General features: G+C 37.2%; 1 protein-coding gene across 5 annotated transcripts in view; it reads right to left on the bottom strand.

Annotated features, from left to right (window-relative positions):
• The window catches only part of LOC126272274 (protein madd-4-like), a 2,033,115-nt gene that overhangs the window by 104,507 nt on the left and 1,902,274 nt on the right, over window positions 1-26,334 (bottom strand). For all 5 annotated transcript variants that reach the window (XM_049975019.1, XM_049975021.1, XM_049975022.1 and 2 more), the window contains exons 19-20: window positions 18,973-19,113; window positions 3,253-3,469 (exon numbers count right to left, since the gene is read on the bottom strand). In XM_049975019.1, coding sequence (XP_049830976.1) covers window positions 3,253-3,469; window positions 18,973-19,113 — 358 coding nt within the window. The remainder of the gene's footprint in view (window positions 1-3,252; window positions 3,470-18,972; window positions 19,114-26,334) is intronic.

Below are 26,334 nucleotides of genomic sequence, written 5' to 3'. Positions count from 1 at the left end.
ACCTTTTCATGGGATGCTTGGAGGGAGCTTACTTGGGATCCATAGGTCTGCAGCCTTTGCTTTCATTTGGATAGATTGGTGACATCTTCGCCATATGGACTCATGCTGAGGCTATTAAAACTGTTGGAATATCTAAAGTCATTCTCCAAATTAAATTTCATACTGCCCTATTTCAAATCCCATGCCACTTTCCTTGCTGTTGCCCTCATAATCACCAAAGGTCAGCTACACACTCGTGTCCACATTAAACCTATTAACAAACAACAGTACTACATTTTCACAGTTGCCATTCTTTCCATGTCAAACATTCCCTCCAATTCAGCCTCAGCATTTGAGGCAAATGTATTTGTTCAGACACAGGCCCTTTACAGCAATTTACCACCACTCTCACTTCAGCCTTTACTGGACATAATTATTCCAACAGCCTGGTTCAAAAGCAGATTTCCTGGGCCATTAAATCCAATCCTGGTACTGCTTATCACCCCAAAAAATAACTTAGGAGAACACCTCTTGTCACTCAGTATTATCATGATCTTGAATGTCTTAGTCAGCTACTTAACAAGGCTATAATTTCATAAAATCATGCCTTGCAATGAGTTCCACTGTGTCCGCCACTTTGCCCACCATGCCTAGAATAACTTTTCATCAGCCTCCCAATCTCCACAATGTGCTTGACAGATAGCAGGCTCCTTCTGTATCCATTTCCCTGTCCTATGGCTGCTACCCCTGTGCCTGTCCCCACTGTAAGACTTATCCTGTGTTCACCCAAACACCATCTGTACCAGCTCTGTGACTGGTAAAACAAATAACATCAAAGGGAGAGCCATGTGTGAAATAACATGTCATATACCAGCTATTACATAAACACTGTTCAGCCTTTTACACTGACATCACTATCATCAAGTTATCAGTTAGGATTCAGAGGGTGTATACCAGTAACATACAATATCCTCTTGTGAAGCATGCTCTACATCATGACAGTCATGACCTTGGTGCCAATTTCACTGCATTCTTCCCTTAGAACCAGTTTATCAGAACTCTGCAGGTGAGAACTGGTGTCTAGACATGTGCTTGTTGTTGGCATCCCCCTAGCCTTCATTATTTTAATTTTTTCAGTCTCAGCACATCTTCTCAGTAACTATTCTTTTCTTCAGGCCCTTTTAGTTTTCTAACCTGTTTTCTGACCTGTCTATTCCACCCTATAAACCCCCCCCCCCCCCCCCCCTAATGCTAAAGAACAATGCACTTGGGTTTCTGCTCTTAACTCAAGCATGATGTTATGCCAATAATCTTTGTATATCTTGCACTTTTAAGCTCTCAAGTTTTCAAATATTTCTGGTACAGTCTCCAACAATCAATCTTTCCTTCTCATCCTATCCTGTACGTCTGCCCTGAACTGGGGTTCTGGGTGACTTTTCTACACTCTCCCTATTTCCTAAGCCTCACCAGTCCTTTTCCTTTGCCCTTCTTCCTTCTGTTTCAGCCCTTCTGCCAGAAGAAGGAGCCATGGCTCCAAAAGCTTGCAGACTTCAACACCTTTATAGCTGTTTCCTCCTGCCAAATACCTAACAAGAAGGTTTTCCTCTTGGATTGCCATAAGCCACAAGATTTTTAAGACTGCCATTCACTAATGAGCTACTGTTCTCACACTTTGCAGGAAATTGTTATTGGCTTTGAGGGTCCTTCTCCATCGAGTTTGCCAACAATGAGATGGCCACCTTTTTTTTCATCAATGATTAAGCAGACGTAGTTTGTTACTTATACAGCACCACACACTTTGATGTAACAGGAGGTATCATAAACACAAAAAGTCATGAACTCTTTAAGAAGTATTATTTAACAAATGTTTTTGGTGCATATGTTCACTAGCTCCCTTGTTCTGAATCACTAGAAGTTACTAGTAGCTGGAAAACTTTGGGATGGTAGTCTTTTGTCTGCCCCACTGTCAATCTCAACAGCACCCAAACCCTCCACTACACATACAGATGGCTACAACAGTGCAACACAGAGTATTGTTATCACATCAGCTTTGCTTTTGAGATCTGAAATTCCAAATATTACAAAATTAAGAAGAATCATGTCCTACATTATCCAACTTAAAGTGCAATTCACCCCATTTTTTTTTTTATTAAAACGTGGTTTTTAGAGATAATGTACTTTCCGTTTTCAACTTCTGTGGTATGTCTGATTCCGTAGTGTTCCTAGGGAGTAACCTAATGAGAATAAGAAGGAAAAAAAGCAGTAATATGTATGTTTATGTAGAATTAAGTTAAAATACGTAAAACCATGTAATTATAGCGAAATATATAATGATAAAATGAAATATATCAACACTGGTAAGAGAGTTCCTGAACATTTATATTTTTCATGTGCACTGGAGCAAAGAAAACATTAAATATTAAAATAACAGCTACAGTAAAGCATTTTCTCATACAAAAGCATAATGAATAATTCTCCAACAGCTTTGCAGTTACCACACTGACATCAAAACAATTTGGTTTCTGTATTCAGTTAACCTTACAACACCAAAAAAAGTAAGATATGAAATTTTTAGAGCTGTGTTTTGCATTTTCAAAAGTTATTTCATTTTTTATCAGTTTTATACACACCAACTGAATGTGAATTCTTAAAAATGCTTGTAATACGCTGGAAAATATATATTTTCTTATACTCTTTACCACTATATGTAGATTATTTTCAGTTTCTCACATATCCTCTGCACTATTAATAGCATCTACATGTTTCATTCCATTCAGTTATATGATCTGGTGTTTTTTTCCAATTTTTTCATAGAATACACTGGGCATACTTAAATGAAAATTTTAGAATTTGATTTGTGAAACCCTGATTTTACGATGAAGTATAGTTGTAAAGTCTAAGTTACTGAGTAAATGAGCCCAAATTTCTCCATTTACAAGTCACAAACAACAAAACAGCAGTCGTATGCTATCCGCTTCTGCCTACCAAATAAAATTTGTGAAATAAGTAAGACAACAATTTTGTACACACTATCAGTCTACAGCAATACTGTGCAGGATTAGGCAATCAGCAAGTATAACTGAAGAGAGCCAGTGGTGATCTGTAGAGCAGCGTTCAAGATAGACTAAGAAACAAAATTTGATTTCATTGCCCATAGATGACAATGCACTGAGGAAATGTACTTTTGAATATTTTTATCTCAAAGGAAAGATTATGATAATATGTAAAGTAAGTTGATAACTGTTACATCCTTTTAATCAATTATTTGTTTACCTCTGAGAGAGATAACTGGCTCCTCTGTTGACTCTTCAGTAATGTTATCCTGTTCTCCCAATTGAAACACAGGATTCTCATTGTCATATTCAAAATAATCATCACCATATTCTTCCTCTTCCTCCTTTTGACTTTTTGCTCCAAATGATGTTACAGCAGTTTCTGGAATTGTGCGAAGGCCCCTGGGGCTGCTGAAAGCCTGGAAAGGTAAAAATTCCTGTTTCCTTGGTTAATCAGATTCTTCATTAAATGAGTGAGAAAAAATATACATACTACAAAATCAGTCAAGTTAGCTGAGTGAAGGGAAACAACCATAATTGCATAACGTTCCAGTTCTAGTAAAAATCTTATATGTAACTTGTCTGACAGAAATAAGTTCATAACCATGGGGTTAAAAACACCACATCTGAAAAAAGAACACAGCGAGGAATTTAATTTTTTTTGTTTTTATTTTGAGGAGAATAAGAAAAATAGACTAAGATTATGAAAACAATTTCCTTTCAATAGACTCACTTTTAGAAAAACAGACAGAGCTAAGTTTCGAAATTCATAGATAATCTAACCATATACAAAATAAATTCTTCCATAACCTTATGAAAGGAAGTGGATTTTCATCACCTAAAACTTCATTTCATCATCACTGAATTGTAATACAGTGAATGGGCATTTTTTCATTTTCTCAAACACAAGATAGTCCTCAATTCCAATCTTTATGGTATTCTGTAGTGTAACTGATGGAAAGCAAACTATTTTGTTAGACACCCCCCCCCCCCCCCCCCCCCTCCAATCACCTTCCTGACCTAGAAACATGGACTTTGGTAACGAAAGATGGCTTGCTTGCATCGACGACACTGACAGCCATTTGATAGATGCAACCATAACAGAGATTTTCTCATTGGAGAGAACAGATTAACCTGTGGGTCCTAAGGACATGTAACTTATTTAAGCCTGCCGGAGTGGCCGAGCAGTTCTAGGTACTACAGTCTGGAAACACGTGACCTTTCGACATCTCTGAGAATACAAAACCGTTGTTTAGATACTCTTGTCAGTCACTTTGAAGCACCTATCTCCTTCATCTTGTTCTTGTTCTTGTTCTTGAGGATAGTGCAAATACATAATGTCAACCAATTGTAGGCGTGTGCTAAATCAGCAACATTCACACCAGGTCCACATTTTTAATGATTTTACATATCATTTCTAAGCTCATTTCCTTTCTCTTACGGTCACCTTCTTATGGCTTTATCTTTGGGGACAGGTTATTAAAATTTGCACACAAAAAACACTTGTAAACAAAAGTTTAGAAAAATGCGCGATTACAAGCTGCACTAAGATGGTAGCAGAAAAAGTGCAAACCCAGACTGCAGTATGTACTAAAATCATTGTTCATATGAAATGTGTTTGTATTGTAGAATGTTTCCCTGCTACTAGCTACACTAAATCACTGTAACTCATTATCCAAACCATTGTTCATCAAACAAGTCTGTTTTTTTTTTTTTTTTTTTTTTTTTTTTTTTTTTTTTTTTTACAATTTCTTTTGGTCATTTGCAAATTATGCATTATAGGATGTGCACATTAAGCAGGGTTCCACTGAACAATAATATATCTGGCACAGACGTCAAGTGAAATGGTTCTCATGCAAGTGGAATAAAGTAAAAAAATCTTTAACATATTTTCATTTACATGGTAATAGTTAAGTTATTGTAAAACATGTAAATGTTCATACCACAAACTGTCCTATGAAAAAGATATAGAACTCTCCATTGCGGAGCTACCAAGGCAAAATACAGTTATTATTTGTGTATACAGGTCACCAGATGGAGACAGAAAAGTGTTTTACAATCACATGAAGGAACTCTTGGAAGAAATTCACTCTCCCAAGAAAAATATAATTATATGTGGTGACTTTAATATTGATTTCTGGAAATCCAATAAATTCAGAGATGACGTAAATTTACTATAGTTGTTCAACATCAGTCCAACGGTAACTGAACAAACTAAAGAAACACCTACCTCTGCATCTATTATTGATCAGATCTTGAGAAATATGTGAAAATAGGCCTATAACACACAAGTTGTAAACATGGGTTTTAGCAATCACTATGCTCAAATTCTTGGAATGAATGTTTCAGGAAACCAAACTTACTGTTGAATACAACACACTGTAAGAAATTTCAGTATAAAAAATGTGGAATATTTTTGTTCTCTCCTAGAGGGTGAAGTTGGAAAGATGTATATGACTGTAAGTTTATGGCTACAGTCAAATATTTTTTAGAAACGGCTATTCCCAAGAAAACAAATACGTTGAACTCTACTCAAAAAACAAACATGTGGACTACAAAAGGGATAAGGACATCCTGCCAAAATGAAAGGAGATTGTATGAGTACTCCAAGCATAATACCAGTCCTGACTTTACTGCATATTTCAAAAGATACAAAAGAATATGAACACGAGTTATTTCAAAAGCAAAAGAACTACAAAATGAAAAAATATTGTGTGATTCCAAGAATAAAACTAAAGCAAGAAATGGGTGCCAGGCCAGTTAATCACAGTAATATAGAGCTGATTATGAATAAAAATAAACTAACTGATCCCAAACATGTTGCTAGTGCTTTCAACTATTGTTGCTCAAATATAGCATAGCAGTTAATAAATACACACCATGACAAACAGCCAACCAGTCACTCAGATCAAGAATTCCATTCAAACACATTATTCCTGTATCCAGCAACACCTGAGGAACTGTCAAGAATCCTAAAAGAATTGCCTAATAAATATTCAGTGGGTGTTGATGAGATACCAGACGCTATCAATGCTAGTGCAACATTTATTGTGGAACCACTAACAGACATAGTAAATTCATCTTTTGAGAATGGTGTATTTCCAAAAAATCTAAAAACTGCAAAAGTAAAACCTCTGCATAAGAAGAGTGCAAAAAGTGATACTGCTAACTATTGACCAGTTTCAGTTTTGTCAGGCTTCAGCAAAATTATGGAAAAAAATGTTCCTTGGAAGATTAACAGTTTTCTTAAATAAAGAGAGATTGATAAGTGACTCCCACCATGGTTTCAGAGCTGGAAAGTCAACTCAATCAACAATTTTTGCCTTCTTAAATGAAGTATTAAAAGCAGTGGATGATAAACAACATGTATGTGGGATATTTCTGGGTCTAAGTAAAGCCTTTGATGTAATTGATCATAGTATTCTCTTGTGTAAATTGAGTATTATGGTATTAGAGGCCTGTCTGAAAAGTGGATCCACTTGTACCTCAGTAATCATCAGAAGATTACAGAAATAAAACACAAAGATAGTGAAACACACAAAAAAAATTCTAGTTTTTGCAGTGATGAGCAGAAAATCAAGTATGGAGTCTCACAATGGTCAGTTCTAGGACATGTCCTATTTCTGCTGAATGTACATGACTTGTCTAGTAAAATACATTATGGAACCACTGTACTGTTTGCAGATGACACTAATATTCTAATTAAATCACAGAATGAGGAAAATCTGCAGGAGGCTGAAGTGTCAGTTATGTGTACCTTAACACACTGGTTCAAGACCAATAGGCTCATTGTAAGATTTGAAAAAACTGTGGTAGTTAACTTTCATACCACAAAAAACGTCCATCCTGCAAAACCTTGTTTTCACTATTGAAGGAAAAAAATGTGTTGAAGGTCAGTCATACAAAATTTCTAGGTGTACATGTTCAGGCAGATATGAAGTGGGAGGTACACCTAAACAATTTAAATAAGAGACTGAATTCACTAGCATATGCTGTTAGGATCCTTATTCAAAATAAAAGCTGCTCATCAGTGCTGACAATACATCATTGCAGTATACAGTATATAATATATTGATCAACAGGAAGGCTGACCATTTCCATGTTTATTACATCTGTGTATTCATATTTTTGGTGATAGCAGTGAAGAGAATCTCCACTGCCTGCGTTGCTGTTCAGTCTTGGTATAACAACATGCCCAACATCACCAGGAGACTGTTCAGTGTTGGTATAACAACATGCCCAACATCACCAGGAGACCAAAACAGTAATCAGAATCAGGGTTGTAATGGTTGAAGATTTTGGCAGCTGCTTCCATTATGTGCCATTTTTGTTGGAATATAAACAAGTGCAATACACATTTAGCGGAGCATTATGACACATCCAAAAGCTCATAAATTATGTTTCTCAATAACCCATAAGAAACATACATCTTCTGATTGATTTATGAGGCAAAAATTAAATTGCCTGGGCTTCCACTTGAACAGCAATCCCAGATCTTTCCTCTGAGATGAGCAGTCTGAAGTGTTTCATGTTATTATTATTTTGCTCTAATTCCTACTCTTATAACTGATAATGTAATGACGTGTCATTATAAAAAATGACTAATTTGTAAAAACCAATTTGTGATAAGCATATTTGATAAATATTCAAAGATTGCATTTAATACATTGAAACTTAGAGAAATTGTAAAGGTAGTGAATGAAAAGTCACTGAGACTAAATGAAGGTGCACCATCGTTTTATCTTCCTACTTTCAAGTCACTTTTTTGGTGAGCCTCTCAAGCTGAGCATGTGTAAGGTGTGTAAGCAGATACTGTTTGCTGGATAAATTTTGTTTGCATCTATATATTTTGATAATTCCATCATTAATCGAAGACACTAACATGTCTCCTTACTATTTATGCAAATACATTGTAATTTATGTAGGTTTCAGGAAAAAACAGACAAGGTTGGTGGCGCATTGCTCAGACATGAAGGACTGGACAAAATTGGAGTTCTTTCATTAATTATTTTTCAATTAAGTGCAAAACACCACTGAGACATTTTATCCAATCATTTCTTGGTTGTACGCAATACTTTGCAATCAAAATTACGTGGGTCTCATCACTTTCCATTTCTGGTCAATGATGTCTGAAAGCCTACTCAGTGGCTTAATATCATGCAGATCTACCAATAAAAAACAAGAAGGTGGACATCTGAAATGTAAACTGTTATATGAAACCAGGGAATCTTCCTGTGACATGCTACACTGTGTGCATCTTAGTAAAATCATGCATCCTCAAGGAGTGTTGCCACCATATCACGGCTGTCCTATCACACTAAGTTTCTCAATTTGCTAATTGTTAAATTATTACTGCACCTTCGACAAACTGTTAACTTTTACCTCTCATTGTGGGGTGAGGGTTATACCACAAGCCTATTCTTAGTTTTCCCCCATTCCAAATGCACACTTCTCTTAACTACTCTCTCATATTTCGTAGCACTATTTTCATACATGGCAACTAACTCATAATGAATGTACTTGAAAGCTTTCTTACTTTCAGAAGCAGGAAGGAAATCAACATCTAAGCTTTCGCCACATCAAGAGGGTGCATTGTCTTGGATTTTATACTCTGTTTTTGTGGGATAGCATGGAAAATTTAAACAGTGAATATTACAGGATCACATGATATGCTCTTGAGCAGATGTCATGAAGTAGTTGTTTACTGCTGCCTGCAACTTCATGACTATTTCACATATTTCACTAGGAAAACTGCTAAAAACTTTCAGATGAATGCCACCACTAATTGTTAGAAACAGCCAATATCTTTTTTGGGACAGTCTTCTTCTGGGAGCCACATTAGGAACTCATGCTTACGGTGGGTAATGCAAAAGGGCTTTTTACCAGGAACAAAAGTGAAGACATCAATGCATGCAAGGGATAGCAAGTGCTGTTGCTATTGTGGCATTGTAAATGATACAAAAACTTTAATTGATTGCTATGCGACTCTTCTGTTGGACCAAGGTGTGCTCACAATAAAAATTCTAGACCTGCTGATCACAGTATGATTGTAGAAATCACTGGGTTCCAGACTGTGCTAAATTGTAATTAAAAAAAATATATAATGGGATTCAAGAAACATATCATAGTATACAGGTAAGATAACAACAGCAATACCAAATATGAAAGGTAGAAATATTTGTGAAAGATGTTTCAGGCTTGGCCTCAGTGACTAATTGTTGGTCTGTTATTAAGGGATTAAGTTGTCAAGAATTCTTCTGCTGCAACTGAAATAATTTAGATGTACTTTACTTTAATTCTATATTGCTGTGTCTTTAAGTGTTAGTTATACTTCTGATCCATCTATACCTCCAATGCTAAGAATTGTTACACCACATTTCTGACCTCTACCAAACAACTTCTGAGATGGCAGGAGCATTAATAACATACAGCACAACAGCTAGACATTCTGCAACAAGAAAGCTTTGGATGATGCAGGTTTATCCATACATCTCCTGATGCTGCTGAAGTGTTGAGGAGAGAAGGATGTCATACACTGACTGGGACACATTCATCCAAGAGTAATATAACAAGGGCTTCTTTGTGTTCACTCATGGTGGATCCTGATATTGTTATCTTACCCATGGACAAGGACAATGGTACAGTTGTGTTGAGCAAGCAGGAATACATTCTAAAGATGTAGTATTAACTGATCCATAACAGGCTCAGTGCTGACCCAACAAAAAAGGTTGAGAGGAAGACCAACAATGTTCTAAAGAAACTTTCTTCCTGCAAGAGACTATAAGAGTCTTAACTCTTATTGTGCCATTCTCCACTGATTATAAGGCCTTCTAAAGATTCACAAGGAAGGGGTTCCTCTTAGGCCTACTGTCAGTAGCAATGTTGCTCTGACATGACATGTAGTAAAACATCTTGCTACTGTGTTAAGCCCACTAGCAGATCAGTGTGTGAACCACATTAAGAACTTGTTTGAATGATTTTGATATTTTAGTTAGTTTTCATATGGTCTCTCATCATTTGTGTTCTTTGACTGACTTGTTACAGTTAATTGACAAGGGGAGGCCATGACGCTGGAATTACGGATTTGCGTCAAACCTTGAACACCTTTAGTAGGTCATTAAAACAACATAATGTGCAAGAAGTAAGATGCACTACTTTGCAAATTCGGAGAAAATTGCGAGAGAAGTTTTACACATCTATTGTGTAACTGATGTATCTGTGCTAAAGTGCTGGTCATAAGAAGTCATTGTCATCAAGTGATTAGCATACACATGTTGCAAAACAAGTCACAAATGAAGTGACAGTTTGAATACTGCAACAGCTTACTTTTTAATCTATTTTTTCATCACTGGTTATGTTATTTAATTTATATGACATTTGAGATGTAATATATTGAGAGAGAGAGAGAGAAAAAAAAAATTTAAAAAAATCCATGTGCATTTTCATGAAGTTGTAGTGAATTTCATGTGTTACTTGACTATTTACTATATGTAATTAAATTTTCAAGGATGAGAGACAGGCTTGGAAAGCACAAATCAAATGTCAATAAATAATGATCTGAATGACATTATTCACAAACAGTAATATAGTAAGTCAAAATGTGCTGGACAACAAGAGTAATGAACAATTCCTCACCTGATATGTTCTTGACATCACATGTTATTGGACGAGATTTGTCATACAGACATGAAAAACATAAATTAAAACTTCATGCAAATACACATAGTTTTTACAGTATATTATTTCTCGAATGTCATATAAATTAATAAAATGACTAGTGGTGGAAAAAAATAGATTAATGAAGTTTGAGTGGGAGTTGAACTGTTGGTTCATACATACTCGTGTTGTGGAGCTCAATTGCTAATCACTTGATCACCATGAACTATAATGTGCAGCACCTACTCACAGTCACATAAGGCATATAACAGACATGTAAAACTTCTCTTGTGATTTTGTCAGAATTGCCTGAGTAGTGCACCTTACCACTAGCACATTATGTTGTTTTAATGGCTACTAAAATTGTACAAAGTTTGAAGTAAATCTGTGATCCCAATGTTGTGACCTCGCCTTGTGAGATTAGGTTTGGTGTTCAATTAACACAACCTGTTTCAATATGTGCTGACTTCCACTTACTTTTTTTTGAATGACCAGTTTTATGAAGAGACAGATGGAGTTACACTGGGGAGCTCTTTGTCACATACTGTGGCTTTTTACAATTCAATCCACCCAAATATTCACTTTATGGTGATGACGAAAAGGATAGCTGCCTTCCCTTCTTTGATGTGTATGTCAAGAAAAGACTGATGGTATGTTGGGAAATGCCCTTTGTAAGATGCCAAATCACACTGATTTATGTCTCCAGGATACTAGTTGATGCCATTTGGTTCAGAGTAAAGGAGGTCTTTGTACCTTGGTCGATAGGGCCCATGTCATCTCAGATCCCAAAAGCATGTCAGCTTAAGTCACCTTTTCTCACAATGGTAAGAGAGAGAGAGAGAAAGGGGGGGAGGGGGGAAGGGGGAGGGGGATGGGGGGGGGGGGGGGGGAGGTGATCAGATACACGTTGCACTGTCAACCAAGCAATGAATCAGGTGAGTTAAAAAATAATGATGTGTCACCAAAGTCTATGGCATTTCTGTCTTACCCTCGAGAATTTCTAACACTATTGGATGCATTTTGTGGAAACATGACGTGAAATGTATGATTTGACCACTAACCAAGATTAGGGACCTTTAGGATCTGTGAAGGATGATTGATGTTGGTTTATATTAGTCGGATGTCTAACATATCACTTGTAGTTGTGGAATGTCATACACTGGTTACACCACCAGGGCAATGAAGGCCCATGTATTGGGCATCAGTTTGTCACATTCATACAACAGCAGAGTAAATCTACTATTGCAGAAGACTGCCTTAGTACTGGTCATCCTGTGGAATATAACAGGTGGAGCATCTGGTGACCACTGTCACCCACTGAGATACTGATTTTAAAAAAGCAGTTGAATTTACGTAAGCAAGTGATTTATGGCAATGGAGGGTTGTGCTTAAATGCAGCTTGGAATTCTGCTCTCTCCCTTGTCAAATAGCAGCAGCACAGAGTTAATGCTACCTCATACCTGAGCCATTGGTAATTCATATTCAATATAAACTCTGATATTTATCACTGATTATATGAAGGCACAACTGTTTACACTTTGTGTGCACAAGGGGGGATGGGGGGGGGGGGGGGAGGGTGATGGGTCCCTCAGCATATGCCCCACATACAAAGGTTTTAAATTTCTTTGCATGGCCTTCTCTCACTGAATTTATATCTTGAAAATGACAGTTTGTGTAGCTGTCAAAATATCAACAGTTGTCAAAGACATTACCTGGTTGCATCCCTGTAAGTTGTTTGAACATTTTATATACTAGGAGAGATTCTTCACAAAAAATACATTAACTCATTTACAATTACGATTTCTTGGTTTAATGTACAGTGCCTGACAAAAAAGTGGAACACCCAGAAGACATAAACCTGTATCAGTATAAATTTCTAAATGTATACACTGTGGGCAGGTATGTAAATGATACAGCTGTAATTCTCTGTGAGAGGTATAACAGACACCAGACTGCATTAGTATTGTTATCAGGCCTCATCAGGTATATACTGGGTGTGAACAGTGTCAGATGTTGAGTGAGCACTGTGAAGGACACAGAGGTGCCATGTACTAGTCTGAGACAGTGTTATCAGCACCTGACAGAGTCTGAAGGGGCCTCATTGTGAGTTTCCATTTAGTCAGTTAGTTGAACTGTGCAATATCCAGATTTGTGGGGCCTTCTGATGTAGTAGTGGTCCAATGTTTGAATGCATAAAAATGTGAGTGCAGGTATACCGGTCATCAAGGTTCTGGTTGACCATGGCTGACCACCACAACAGAGGATCACTATACTGTGCACTAAGCACACTGCAACCCATTCATATCTGTCCCTGACATTTGGGAACAAGCAATGGACTCCCTACAACATTCTACATCATCCCACACTATTTTCACAGACAGTTACTGCCTGGACTATGCAATTAATGTCCCACACTTAGGCTGCTGTTAACACCACAACACAAATGACTTCATTTGAAGTGGAAGCATGGATTGCTGATGAGTAGAATCGGTTGTGTTCAGTGGTAAATTGTGGTTCTGCCCTATGTGGATGACTATCATTATCGAGTACAGTGGAAACCCAGTAGGTCCCATTCTGGAAAAGAACATTGGTGTTACTCCTGCCATCATGTTGTGGGGAGCTACTGGGCATGACTTCAGGTCACAAGTGGTAGTGACTAAGCAAACTCTGATGGTACAAGGTGGCAAACTCTGATGGTACAAGGTACATCACTGACGTACTGCATCTTCTTCTGTTGCTTCTGATGTGACAGTATTGTGGTGCCATGTTTAAACAGGGCAGTGCTAATCCACACACGCCATCACTGACAAGATGGCGGCGTGTGTAGATGTCCGTGATTTTACTCCTAAAATAAGTTATAGTGAAACCGTTAAAAATTCGTGCGTAAAGTGCAAAAATGAATTCTTAAAGTATAGTGAACGTATTGCTAGTTTACAATGTGTAATCAGCAGTCTAAGAGTAGAAATCAACAGTCTGAAGTCCGAAAATACGGAGCTGAAGTCGAAGCATAACATGGATCCATTGCTTCAAGACAGACAGAAGAACAAAAACTTTCGCCAGAACATGGATACATTGCCGCAAAATGACGCTGATAAATCATCAAAATGGAAGTTAGTACACAACAAGCGTCAATTATTCGGCGCTAAAACGTCGTCTTCAACAAATGTTTCGAGGTTCGAGAATGTAAACAATTTTGATGTACTTTGTTCTAGTAATAGTCTCACAGAAAGTGAAAACAATCGTAAGAAGAGTGTATCGGTAAACTATCGGAAAAAAGTTAGGTTTGATCTTCCGAAGCCACAACCTTCAGTTAATAGCAGTGAAAGTGGCAGTAGCGTGATCCAGTCTGCTGTGAGTGAAACATCAAAAAATCGTTTTCACATTTTCGCTGATAGTCATGGCAGAGGCATGGCTGACATAGTGAAAAGCAGTTTGAATGGTGCCGATGTATGTGGAATCGTAAAACTGGGTGCTAAACTTCAAGAAGTTGTAGCGGGGTGTGATCTTGAGAAAGTAAAAAACGAGTGTGTGATCTTAATAGGTGGCTCAAACAACGTTGCCTGCAACGAAGGGAATGATGTCGTACAGTCGCTCAGGAAGAAAATATCGGCGCTTCATCAGTCTAAGGTATTTGTTGTGAACATTCCAAAGAGACATGACTTAATCCCACAGTCCTGTGTAAATGAGGCTATCTCACAAACGAACTCTTAAGTTAGCAAAGTTGTGTAAGCACTTTAACAATACTTGTGTTGTAGATATAAGCAGTTTTGGGCGAGAATTATTTACAAGACACGGTATGCACCTGAACAGATCAGGAAAAAAAGAATTAGGTACCCTTTTAAAAACAAAAATATTGGAAGATGTCCACAAATGTACCCCAAAGTTGGAACCAATCGCACTTAAATGGCTCCAGCCATCAAGTCAGACTCAGTTTCAATCTCAAATATTTCAGGAAATTGTTAGTAATGAACGTACTGCTTGTGTAGCTTCAGATAATTTTTTAGGCAAAAGTTTACATCTGCATCTAACTCCAAAGCAATGACAATTTTTCACCAGAATGTGGGAGGACTTGGTAATAAAGTAAATGACATTACTGTTCTGTTAGAGGAACCACAAGGAATAAAAGATACTGATGTATTATGTTTTAGTGAACATCATGTGAAGGATATTGAAAGGTTGCAGCTAAGCAGTTACTGTCAGGCAGTGCATTACTCTAGAACCATCATGGAAAAAGGTGGAGTGGTAATTTATCTAAAAACAACATATCTTACAATGCATTAGATTTAAAGAGCCATTGTATAGAGCAACAAATTGAAGTATGTGGCGTTGAGATTACTGTAAATGACATCACGGTTATAGTGTTAGCACTGTATAGATCTCCCTCAGGGAAATTGAATGTATTTCTTAAGCACTTAGATTCTTTATTATCCAAACTGTACTCAAAGTCCAAGAACTTAATAATTACTGGTGACTTTAATGTTGATTTCCTAAATGAGAGCAATAGTAAAGCTGATTTAGTACATTTAATGGAGTCTTATAATCTGATGGCAATTGTAGATTTCCCAACTATGGTTACTGTTAACAGTAAAAGTCTGATAGATAATATATTTATAGATAAGTCTAAATGCAATGAGATCACTGTACATCCAGTCCTTGGCCTTTCTGATCATGGTGGTCAATTACTTAGGCTCAAATACATCAGTGTGTGCAACAGTCCTGAGCATTCCTGGAAATCTTTTAGGATAATAAATGAAGAGGGCCTTATGAAATTAATGACAGCCTAAAAGAGATAGATTGGAGCCCAGTATATAGGGAAACAGATGTAAACAAAAAGTACAATTCATTTTTAAATGAATTTATGTCTTTATTTGAGTCCATCTTTCCCCAAAAAATAGTTAGAAATAGTCATACAGGCAATGCCAAGAAGTCTTGGATCACTACAGGGGTAATAACATCATGTAGAACAAAGAGGATGTTATACAGTTCTCTCAGGATTTGTAATGATCCAAAGAAACGACAACACTACAAACTTTACTGTACCATTCTCAAGAAGGTTATAAATAAATCTAAAAGTATGTGCATAAAATCAGAAATTGAAAGCTCAGAAAATAAAATTAAAACTATTTGGAATGTAATAAAGAGGGAAACTGGCAGGAAAACAGAGAACATGTCTCAGGTAGAGATTATAACAGGGGACAGTATCATAAAGAAAACTGAGTTGGTTGCAGAAATATTTAATAACCACTTTTTGAGAGCACCAGAGAAGACAGGCTGTAATGGTTCTATGGAAGAATCATTGTCCCTCCTACAGAAAGCTATTAGCAACAGAATCCCACAGTTATCTTTACCTCCAGTTACTGTAAGCGAAGTCATAAGAGTAATCAGATCATTAAAAAATAAAAATTCTGCTGGTGTGGACAATATTTCTAGTACAATACTAAAACACTGTTATAAATTTTTTAGTCCCGTCTTATGCAACATATACAATACATCCCTACAAGAAGGGATTGTCCCTGACTGACTAAAATTGGCTGTAGTGATTCCTCTCTTTAAAAAAAGGTGATAAAAACGATGGAACAGACTATCGCCCAATATCCCTATTAACTACCTTCTCGAAAATTCTTGAGAAACTCATACACGGGAGGATTGTGGATCATCTCAACTTCCACAGTACCTTAAGCAAAAATCAGTTTGGTTTTCGTGCTGGTCTTTGTACCGAACAGGCAATATTCTCTTTCAGCAACCAAGTTTTGGAAGCCATTAACAAAAAAATGTCTCCAGTGGGTATTTTTTGTGATCTTACGAAAGCCTTTGACTGTGTAAACCACCAAATTCTTTTGAAAAAGGCAGAATACTATGGTTTAGGTGGTACTGTTGGCTTGTGGCTGCAATCGTATCTGAAGGATCGCAAGCAGACGGTAATGCTAAATGGCTCTTCTGGAAAACCTGCCTTGTCTGAGTGGGGCACAATAACATGTGGGGTGCCTCAAGGCTCCGTTTTGGGCCCATTGCTGTTCCTCATCTTCATCAATGATCTTCCTCTTTGTTCTGAGACAAACAGCAAATTTACCCTGTTCGCTGATGATACCACAATTCTAATTGATGATTTGATAGATCACAATCTTGAACAAACTACAAATACTGTCTTTAATGACATCTTAAATTGGTTCTCCTCAAATGGTCTCTCACTCGATGCAAATAAAACTCATTATATGAGGTTCCATACATCACAAAGTAATCTCAATGAAATTAACATAAAATGTAAAGATCAACCAATACAGAAAGTTGAAGATACAAAATTCCTGGGTGCTTATATAGACAGTAAATGTAATTGGTCAGTTCACATTCTACATCTATGTAAGAAACTTAGCTCGGCAACATTTGCATTATGGGTAATTTCTTCAGTGGCTGAAGTTGACGCCATTAAGGTGGCCTACTTTGGCTACTTCCACTCATTGATGTCATATGCTATCATGTTCTGGGGGAACCAACCACTTGCAAAAAAAGTTTTCACCGTCCAAAAAAAAAGCAATCAGAATAATGTGTGGGGTCCATCAAAGACACACTTGCAGGCACTTGTTTCGAAAGATAGGTATCCTAACAACTGCCTCATAGTATATTTTTTCCTTGCTGACCTTTGTGTGCAAAAATTATTCTATCTACCAAGACAACAGTAAATTCCATGGCTATAACACCAGAAACAAAAACAATCTACATGTCGAAATGAAACGTCTCACTCTGGTACAAAAAGGAGTTTACTACTCCAGCATTAAGCTACATATCAAATGTGTTCATACAGAACTGCCAAAATTTAAACAAGTTCTCAAAGATTACCTGACACAGAGATATTTTTATACTGTGGATGAATATTTGAAAGAAAGTGTACATCATTACTAAACTTAATGTGTCTAGAACTAGTTCAATTGATTTTATTGAGCATTTGAGCATAATCACAGTTTTTGCAACAACAAATTGGCTGTACCTGTATTTACTCATGTAGGCCTAATGTCTGATTTAACCTTGTGCTCTTATTTGTAACCTTTATTTGAAACTTTTTTCTGTTAAATAGTTGTTATGTTATTTAGCTGACATTGTATATATTACTGTATTTATAGTATGTCTTACTTAGACTATGTACAATTTGGCATTGAATTGCCCTTGTATTTATTGTAAGTTTAAATTGAAACCTGTACAATTTGACACGTTCCATATCCTTGTGATTGACTCACTAACTGGATCTACGGAACATGGAATTAATAAATAAATAAAAAATAAATGTGTCTCTACAAAAAGTCTGCCTGATGCTGAGATAATCCCATGGCCAGGAAGATCCCCAGATCTGTCCATAGAAGAACATGTACTGGACCAACTCAAAGATCAGTTTTGCCACAGTGCTAGTTTTCATAAGTGGTAACTGTCGTGGGTCAGGTTGCCTCAGGAGAGGATACAATTGCTTTATGACATGCTTCCCACACGAATCAGTGCATAAATCCAGGCCAAAGTGGTGTGCAATGTCTGACTGATAAATGGGGTGATACTGCTATGTTTTATAATTGCTGAAATAACATTGCTTTCCCTCTCAGCCTGTGAAGTTTCATTTTGTTTCCTCCTCCCCTTCTGGGTGTTTCACTGTTATCAGGCAGTGTATCATGTCCGAATTCAGAAGCAAACACAGAAAGAATGACAAATATTATTTTCACATGTCTTTCTTAACAAGATTCAATTATTTCTCCCTACAATTTGGAATTCAGCGCACCTCCAAGTCAGACTGGTGATCACCACAACTTTTGTTCCTGGGTCCCCGCATTCATTGTGCCATGTTGAAGGTGTACATTGTACCCTCAACAGATCTCACCACATGCAAATAAACATAACAACCCTGCACGTTATCTTCACTTTTACCTACAACTTCTTATTTTATAATTTTCCATTTACATGTTACACGTTACCACAATGTTACATGTTACCACATTGAGAAACAGAGAGAGGGAGAGAGAGCACACAAACGCGCGCGTGCGCGCGCACACACACGCGCACACACACACACACACACACACACACACACACACACACACACACATGAAAAAGAGAGAGAGAGAGAGAGAGAGAGAGAGAAATGAAGATGTGGCAATGTCAAAGAAGATATGAAAATTTTACACGTGATGTATTGGAAAATTAAATGCCAAAATAGTACAACCTGGCACAGTGTTGTGACGTCTGCAGTGAAGAGCTTTTGTAGCTTGTGAAGCTTGCTAATAATAACAACAATCTCCAGCATGCTTACCTGCAAACCTTCTAGCAGTTGCTGGAAATGTGGCATTGCAGGGACACCCGCTCTTGAACTTCCTGAACTTGCAGATGACAGTTGTGGACTGTGATCTTCCAGTGAGCCAGATGAACTAGTTGGTGCACTGAACTCGCCCAACTGTGCACAAATGAAAATATGCGTTGTTCATAGTATAGCACAAAAAAAACTAACACGACAAATGATATGATTAAATTCAATCAAACAGTGTGCTCTAAATACCCACATGAAAAGCAAATTACAGGCAACATAAATTATGAATAATTTTAATTCAGTTTGTTAATACTAAGCATATGTTACTATTTATAACAGGTTAGCTGATAATAGTAAAAATATAAATTTTAATTATAAATTTATAAAATTTCCTCAGGAATCTGATTTTCACATGTCATCAAAAACTTTTATTATTGGTTCCATTCAGTGAACACTCTGGGGAAAGTGTGTTCAGGGCTTATGTGAGGTGATATTCTCTTCATATGATCATACCTGTACAATCACAGGGTTCTCTGCTAGCTGCAACCCTAGACATTATCTTCATTTCACCCATTTCTGTGTTTTGCACACAGTAGTAGATGAGCTACATTTCAGTTAGATGGATGTAGCTTTTATTTGGCACAGGGGGATAGTGCTTGGCCGACTAAAAGCAACCTATAAATTTATGTGTGCTCTCCAGATGATACTAAATGCTAAGCAATTAGCGAGGTAGTTCACTAAGTAACAACTGAATCTGAGTTGGACTAATCTAGCAATTCAGAGCTGGGGGCTGGTCAATGCTTCCTGTCCACACACTCTTAGTTTGCCCCCATCATGACCATCCTCAGTAACTTTAAAAAAAGTAAAACACAAAACATGTGTATTCTTTTACTTTAAAAAGAATATTTTATTTTCCTATAAAGATTAGTTGTTACGAAAATGTAGATGACAAAAACATTCATCATTTATGAGTGGTTACATAGCGAAATCTATGAAACTGGATTTGAGCAGCTATGTGACGCTGATACAGTGAACAAAATGTGTTTGGTAGAGGACGTGAACATAGATGAGGTGATCAGGGAACCCATTATCATGCACACCAAGTTGAAAAAAAAAAAACTGAAAAATATAACAAAATTCATTTGACTGTATGGATGGTTTGATTTTCTGGCAAATGAAAACCACCATCAGGAAACAAGTGAATGACAAACAGAAACAGAATAAAATGAAAGTTTATTTCCCAAAAATGAACTGACAGAAAGTGAAATTAAATATAGTGTATTTCAAGTGTAATTTTGTAAATAAGTTATCAGTTTCTGGCAAATAATACAGTGGGTTTTCAAATGTGAGAAGTGGCATGTTTTGTAACTACAGTTAATGGCAGTTTCTGGTAAATATTATGTGTATTTTAGATTATCCATGGTTTTCAGTTATCTGTGCAATCTCAGATCTGCATTAACCCAGATAACTGTGAGCTTGCAGTGGCAGGAATCTTGCCTTAACTGCACAGTCACAAGGAATTACAAAGAAAAACTTCAACCTCAAAGGATGCTTTTCTGCAATATGGTAGGTAGCAGCTGAGGTATAAGAAGTCAACATTAAAAACTCAGAGGCACCTTCTACACTCCTGTTACATTAAGCTTGCTCTGATATGGATAACTCTGTCTGAGATACTTGTATTTTCTGTTGCTCAAGGGAACATCAGGTATTAAGTAGGAATTGCAATTCTGAATCTTTGTGCACCAAATTAGGAATAAGGAACCACATATTGAGGAAGTCAGATCTTTCTCTGATGGGAGTAATGTGAATAACTCAAGCCTAAGAAACTGCCTGCACAGACAAGAATTTGTTTATGATGTTAGAAGGTGTCACAGCATCAGCTCTTGAGCATTGGTTGTGTGGGATGTCAAACAACCTCTACATCTACATCTACATCTACATTCATACTCCGCAAGCCACATGACGGTGTGTGGCGGAGGATACCCTGAATACCTCTATCAGTTCTCCTTTCTATTCCAGTCTCGTGTTGTTCGTGGAAAGAAGGATTGTCGGTATGCTTCTGTGTGGGCTCTAATCTCTCTGATTTTATCCTCATGGTCTCTTTGCGAGATATATGTAGGAGGTAGAAATATACTGCTTGACTCTTCGGTGAAGGTATGTTCTCGAAACTTCAACAAAAGCCCGTACCAAGCTACTGAGCGTCTCTCCTGCAGAGTCTTCCACTGGAGTTTATCTATCATCTCCATAATGCTTTCGCGATTACTAAATGATCCTGTAACGAAGCGCGCTGCTCTCTGTTGGATCTTCTCTATCTCTTCTATCAACCCTATCTGGTACGGATCCCACACTGCTGAGCAGTATTCAAGCAGTGGGCGAACAAGTGTACTGTAACCTACTTCCTTTGTTTTTGGATTGCATTTCCTTAGTATTCTTCCAATGAATCTCAGTCTGGCATCTGCTTTACCGACGATCAACTTTATATGATCATTCCATTTTAAATCACTCCTAATGCGTACTCCCAGATAATTTATGGAATTAACTGCTTCCAGTTGCTGACCTGCTATATTGTAGCTAAATGATAAAGCATCTTTCTTTCCCCACCTCCAGTGGGGCACTCACCTGCTCCGCCACCCGGATGATCCCATACACAATCACACCACTGGCAATGTAATACATCTGTGGCACTGCCAGAACACATCAGCAGCACCACCATTACCTGTCTGTAAACACTGCTTCCTGAAGGAAGAGTAAATGTAGCACATACCCACAATGGTCGATGCTGTGGAAAAAAGGGACACCTAACAAGGTATATGTTTTAGCATTTTTACGGTAAATATGTCCCAGCCTATGGCAGTGAACCAAGTGAGTGATAAACCTACGAAGTGCTGATTTCTCTGAATGAAGCCCAGAAAATGAACATAGATACATGCATAGGCAGTCACTCTGTGAGGTCACTACTGGATACTGGTGCTTCTGTGTCCCTGCTGAACCAACCCTCACTGCATTTGCAAGCAGCTGAGACAAATCACTGGCTGATGTCATCAGTTGCCATTGCTAGGAATGTCTCCTGTTTTACTTCTAATCAAGTCACTCATCCAGTAAATTTTCTTGTGGTAGCTGACCTCATAAGTTCAATACTTTTCACAGACATTACGGAAGACAATTGCTTTCGAAGTTAATATCACTCTTAAGGTGATGGTTGCCCTGCATTTCTTTGAAGCTTGCCCGGTACTCCTGACCCTTGGAACATCCTCAAAACAGAATTGGACAGATTCACCTCACGAAGATCTGTTGATACCTTTCCCACATAGTCAATGGGCCATTCCACTGGCAACAATATGCAAACACAATAACACTTTGAGGCTTTGTGCATGATAAATGCACTAGCTGAAGTGGAAACATATCTTGTACCAACTCCAGATGAACTCTTGCAAAATTGGACTATGGTACCCTATTTGGTAAAATTGGCAACACAGAGGCATATTTTCAAATTTGTTCAGATGCAGTACCACAAGCTTACCTCATGCTCAATACAACATATGGCATCTACAGTTACAATTGGTTACCTCCTGCCATAATCTGATGTTTTATGGCACAATTACTATAAGGTATTCCAAACTGTGCCACACACCTTGATGGTATCTTGGTTACAAATGAAACAACTTCTAGCTCTTGTTCCAGAGCTGGCAGCAAATGTACTCAAATATAACCACCACAAGTGTTCCTTCGCGCAACTACCCTTGACATATTTAAGGTTCAAACTCTTGGCCAATGGACATGAACCAAAAGATGATTACATTGCAGCTATTGCACAGTACCTCAAAAATGTCAAAGACTTTCAAGTGTTTCTGGGTAAGATCAATTATTATGGCCACTCCCTTGCATAAGTATCAGAGCTCTCATACTCACTGAACCTGTTCTAAACCAAGGTGCACATTTCAAATGGTCACCTCACTGCGACCTGGCTTTCCAGACTTTAAAAGATTGCTTTAAGTGGGTGCTGTGCTTGAGAAAGTAATCCCATGTCTGCTGCAGGCTGTATCAACCAATGAGACCCCCATGGTTGCCAGACAGATAAGTCTCCCCTGCCCAGGGATTCTGAGTGACTTTTCTAAGCTGTACCTCTTTCCCTAAACCAGTCCAGTCCTTTTCATTCACCCCTCTTCCTGCCCCTTCAACTCTTCTGCCAGACGAAGGAGCCAATGGCTCTGACAGCTTGTGAAAGATAAATTCTTTCATGTATTGGTTCCCCAGCCACCACTTGGTGAGAAGATTTTTTTTATCTGTACACTTACAAAGGAAATGTCAGTAACACATCATGAGTGCTATCAATTTAAAGCAGTGTATCTCCACCCCAACCAATATCCTCTTTTACAGGAGAAGAAAAAGAGAGCAGGCAGAGCAAAATATGTATTATACAAATGATCCAACTTTATTCAGCATGTTCTGTTGATCAAACCACGAAGGACAACCTTTTTACATGTTCAATGATAAATGATATATTATAACTGATTTGTTATAAATGAATTCTGTACAATTAGCCTTCATAAAAATGATATATTCCATTTGTATTTAAGCAGGATGTAAATTAACATAATAAATTAGTAGAAAAGTTGTTTTTTTTTTTTTTTTTTTTTTGGGGGGGGGGGGGGGGTGGGAGCATGCGGGCAAGGGGGGAGCATGTGGGCAAGGCTACTGCATCTTCAGTTATACCATGAAACTATTGTTACTACAGCTACTTGCTTAATACGTGCACAATAACACTGATAATTGAAACTTCCTGGCAAATTAAAATTCTGTGCTGGCCGAAACTCAAACTAATCACAAGTCTTGGTTGACACACTGTTTTAACCTGCCAGGAAGTTTCATATCAGCACACACTCCACTGCAGAGTGAGAAGTCCATTCCAGAACACTGATAATTGTTAAAGAAAAAAAGTTGACTGGTGGCTGTAAGTATAAAAGCATGTTTACAATGTACTGTCATACATCTTTCAGAGAACTTCAATCTTTGAGGGGTTCTTTATTTTGTTAGTTAGTTAGATGTTCCATGAATCATCTTGCATGATAGATCATAAGATGTTGAGTGAGTCAGTTTACATTTACATTGCAAATTAATTAGATAAGATGAACTCCATCTCCATGGGTCTGTACTGAAGAGATCTGTGTGGATGTGAAACTTTTTTTATTTACAGTATATGATATTAATAAAAAATATGATAATAATAATAATAATAATAATAATAATACAGTATATCAATGCGTTCTGTTTACATATTCACCACTGGAGAAGGAGTTGGTCGCAAGTAAGCATTTCAGGCTCTTCTAAAACTGATGTTTTTTAAAGGTAAACTTGGCTGGTTGTAAGTAAATTATTGACAACTATGTTTCTGAATAGTGAATCCCTTTTGCGCTAAATTAAGTGCCTTTAAGTCTTTATGTAGATTGTTCTTAATGCTAGTGTCGATTTTGCGAACTGAGCTAATTTTGGAAAAAGGGATATATTAGCTACAACATATTTTACTGAGGAATGAATATATGAGAAGCAGAGTACGTATAGCAAATTCTTTGAACATGCTTCTACATGAAACTCTTGAATCCACGCCACAAATAACATGTATCACATGCTTTTCGATTCTGAAATCTTTTGTTTGACTTTAATGGTTACCCCAAAATACTATAAAAACAATATCACACCATGGAATGAAAGTAATCAAAGCATGTCAGCCTTTTTACTTTTATGTCACCTGTGTCTGATAGCATTCACACTGGAAGTAAGGATTTGACATTTCAGCAGTTCTGTGGTATGGTCCTCTCAACAGCATTTGTTATCAAGTTGTAATCCCAAGAATTTAACACTGTTAGCCTCTTCTATCTGTGCTTCTTCATACTGTTTTTTAATCTAGACAGTCATGGATGATTAGCAAGTTAAGTTTCCAGTTTTTGTTTCAGTTTAGAGTGATCCTCTACTTCTTATTCTACTTCAGTTATCAACATGTTAAATTTTTTTGCACCAGGACAATGTACTACCACTTTGAACTCTAAACAGTGAGTTTAAGGTCAATAATATGAACTATGGACATTATTTTTAAAATATCAGAAGAGAATCCTCCAGTGTAGGATGGAGAATTTTGTCATGACAAAAGGATAAAGATCATCCCCATCACGACAATGACAGCCACAATTCAGTGGAATATGACTGGATTTTTGATCCATCATCAAGAACTGAATGTCATTTCTCAAGGGAATGCTTGTATACTCTGGAACCATATTTTTAAGATATCAAAGCACTTGTGGTAAAGAGCTGCAACCTGCTAAAAAGGAATGACTGTGCTTACGAGAAGACAACGCATTTACCAATGAAACACACATTTAAGGCCAGTCCCTTTTACCAGTGAAACACAAGTTTAATTTATCTGTTTGCATGCTTCATGGTCCCTAACTGCATCCTCTTGCTACTATATGAAAGAAGTCAGTATTAAAATTATAGCGCACTTTCTCAGTAAAAAATATGACAAAATACTGCTAACAGTCTTTTTTATTGTCTTTTTTACAGACAGAAATTTATAATTAACTATGTTCAATTTATTAATGTATTTATCTCTTGGTCTCCCTTAACAATTTTTAACTCCCACACTACCCACCAATACAAAATTGGTGATCCTTGATGTCTCAGAATACGTCTTATTAATCAACTCCTCTTTTTACTCAAGTTGTGCTACAAACTTCTCTCCCCCTCCCATTATTCCCCAGTTCTATTCAAAGCTCCTCATTAGGTCCACGATCTACATATCTGACTTTTAGCGTTCTTCTAAAGTACCACATATAAAATCTTCTATTTTCTTCCAGTGTTAACTATTTATTGTGCACATTTCATTTCCCTACAAAGCTACATTCCAGACAGATACATTCAGAAGAGACTCAGTAACACTTTCACTTATGTTAGATGTTAACAAATTCCTGTTTATAGAAACACTTTCCTTGTTATAGACATCATTTTGTATCCTTTATACTTCAACCATGACAAGTTATTTTCTGCCCAAATAGCATAACTCATCTACAACTTTTAGTGGATAATTTCCCAATCTAATTCCCTCAGCATCATCTGATTTAATTCGTCCATAGTATTATACACGCAGAAATTCTTCTCCAGAGTATAAAGCATTGTTACACAGATGTGCTTTCAGCTTGTGTTAATTGATTTTATTATCCATTAAATTCTTTATATCACTGGGTAGGTGGTCAAGGAGATTTTTATGCTCCTTTCTGTGCCACACTATAGACGACTGAATGGTAATGTAACTTGTTTGCTCAGAACACAAGTTTTGCAGAGCTGTAACAGTGACGTCTAGTTTGTTATCAATATAAA

The sequence above is a fragment of the Schistocerca gregaria genome, chromosome 5 (genome assembly GCF_023897955.1).
Source record: "Schistocerca gregaria isolate iqSchGreg1 chromosome 5, iqSchGreg1.2, whole genome shotgun sequence".
In the NCBI taxonomy this organism is placed as follows: domain Eukaryota; kingdom Metazoa; phylum Arthropoda; class Insecta; order Orthoptera; family Acrididae; genus Schistocerca; species Schistocerca gregaria.
The sequence above is the reverse complement of the archived record's forward strand: the minus strand, read 5'-3'. Positions and strand labels throughout refer to the sequence as shown.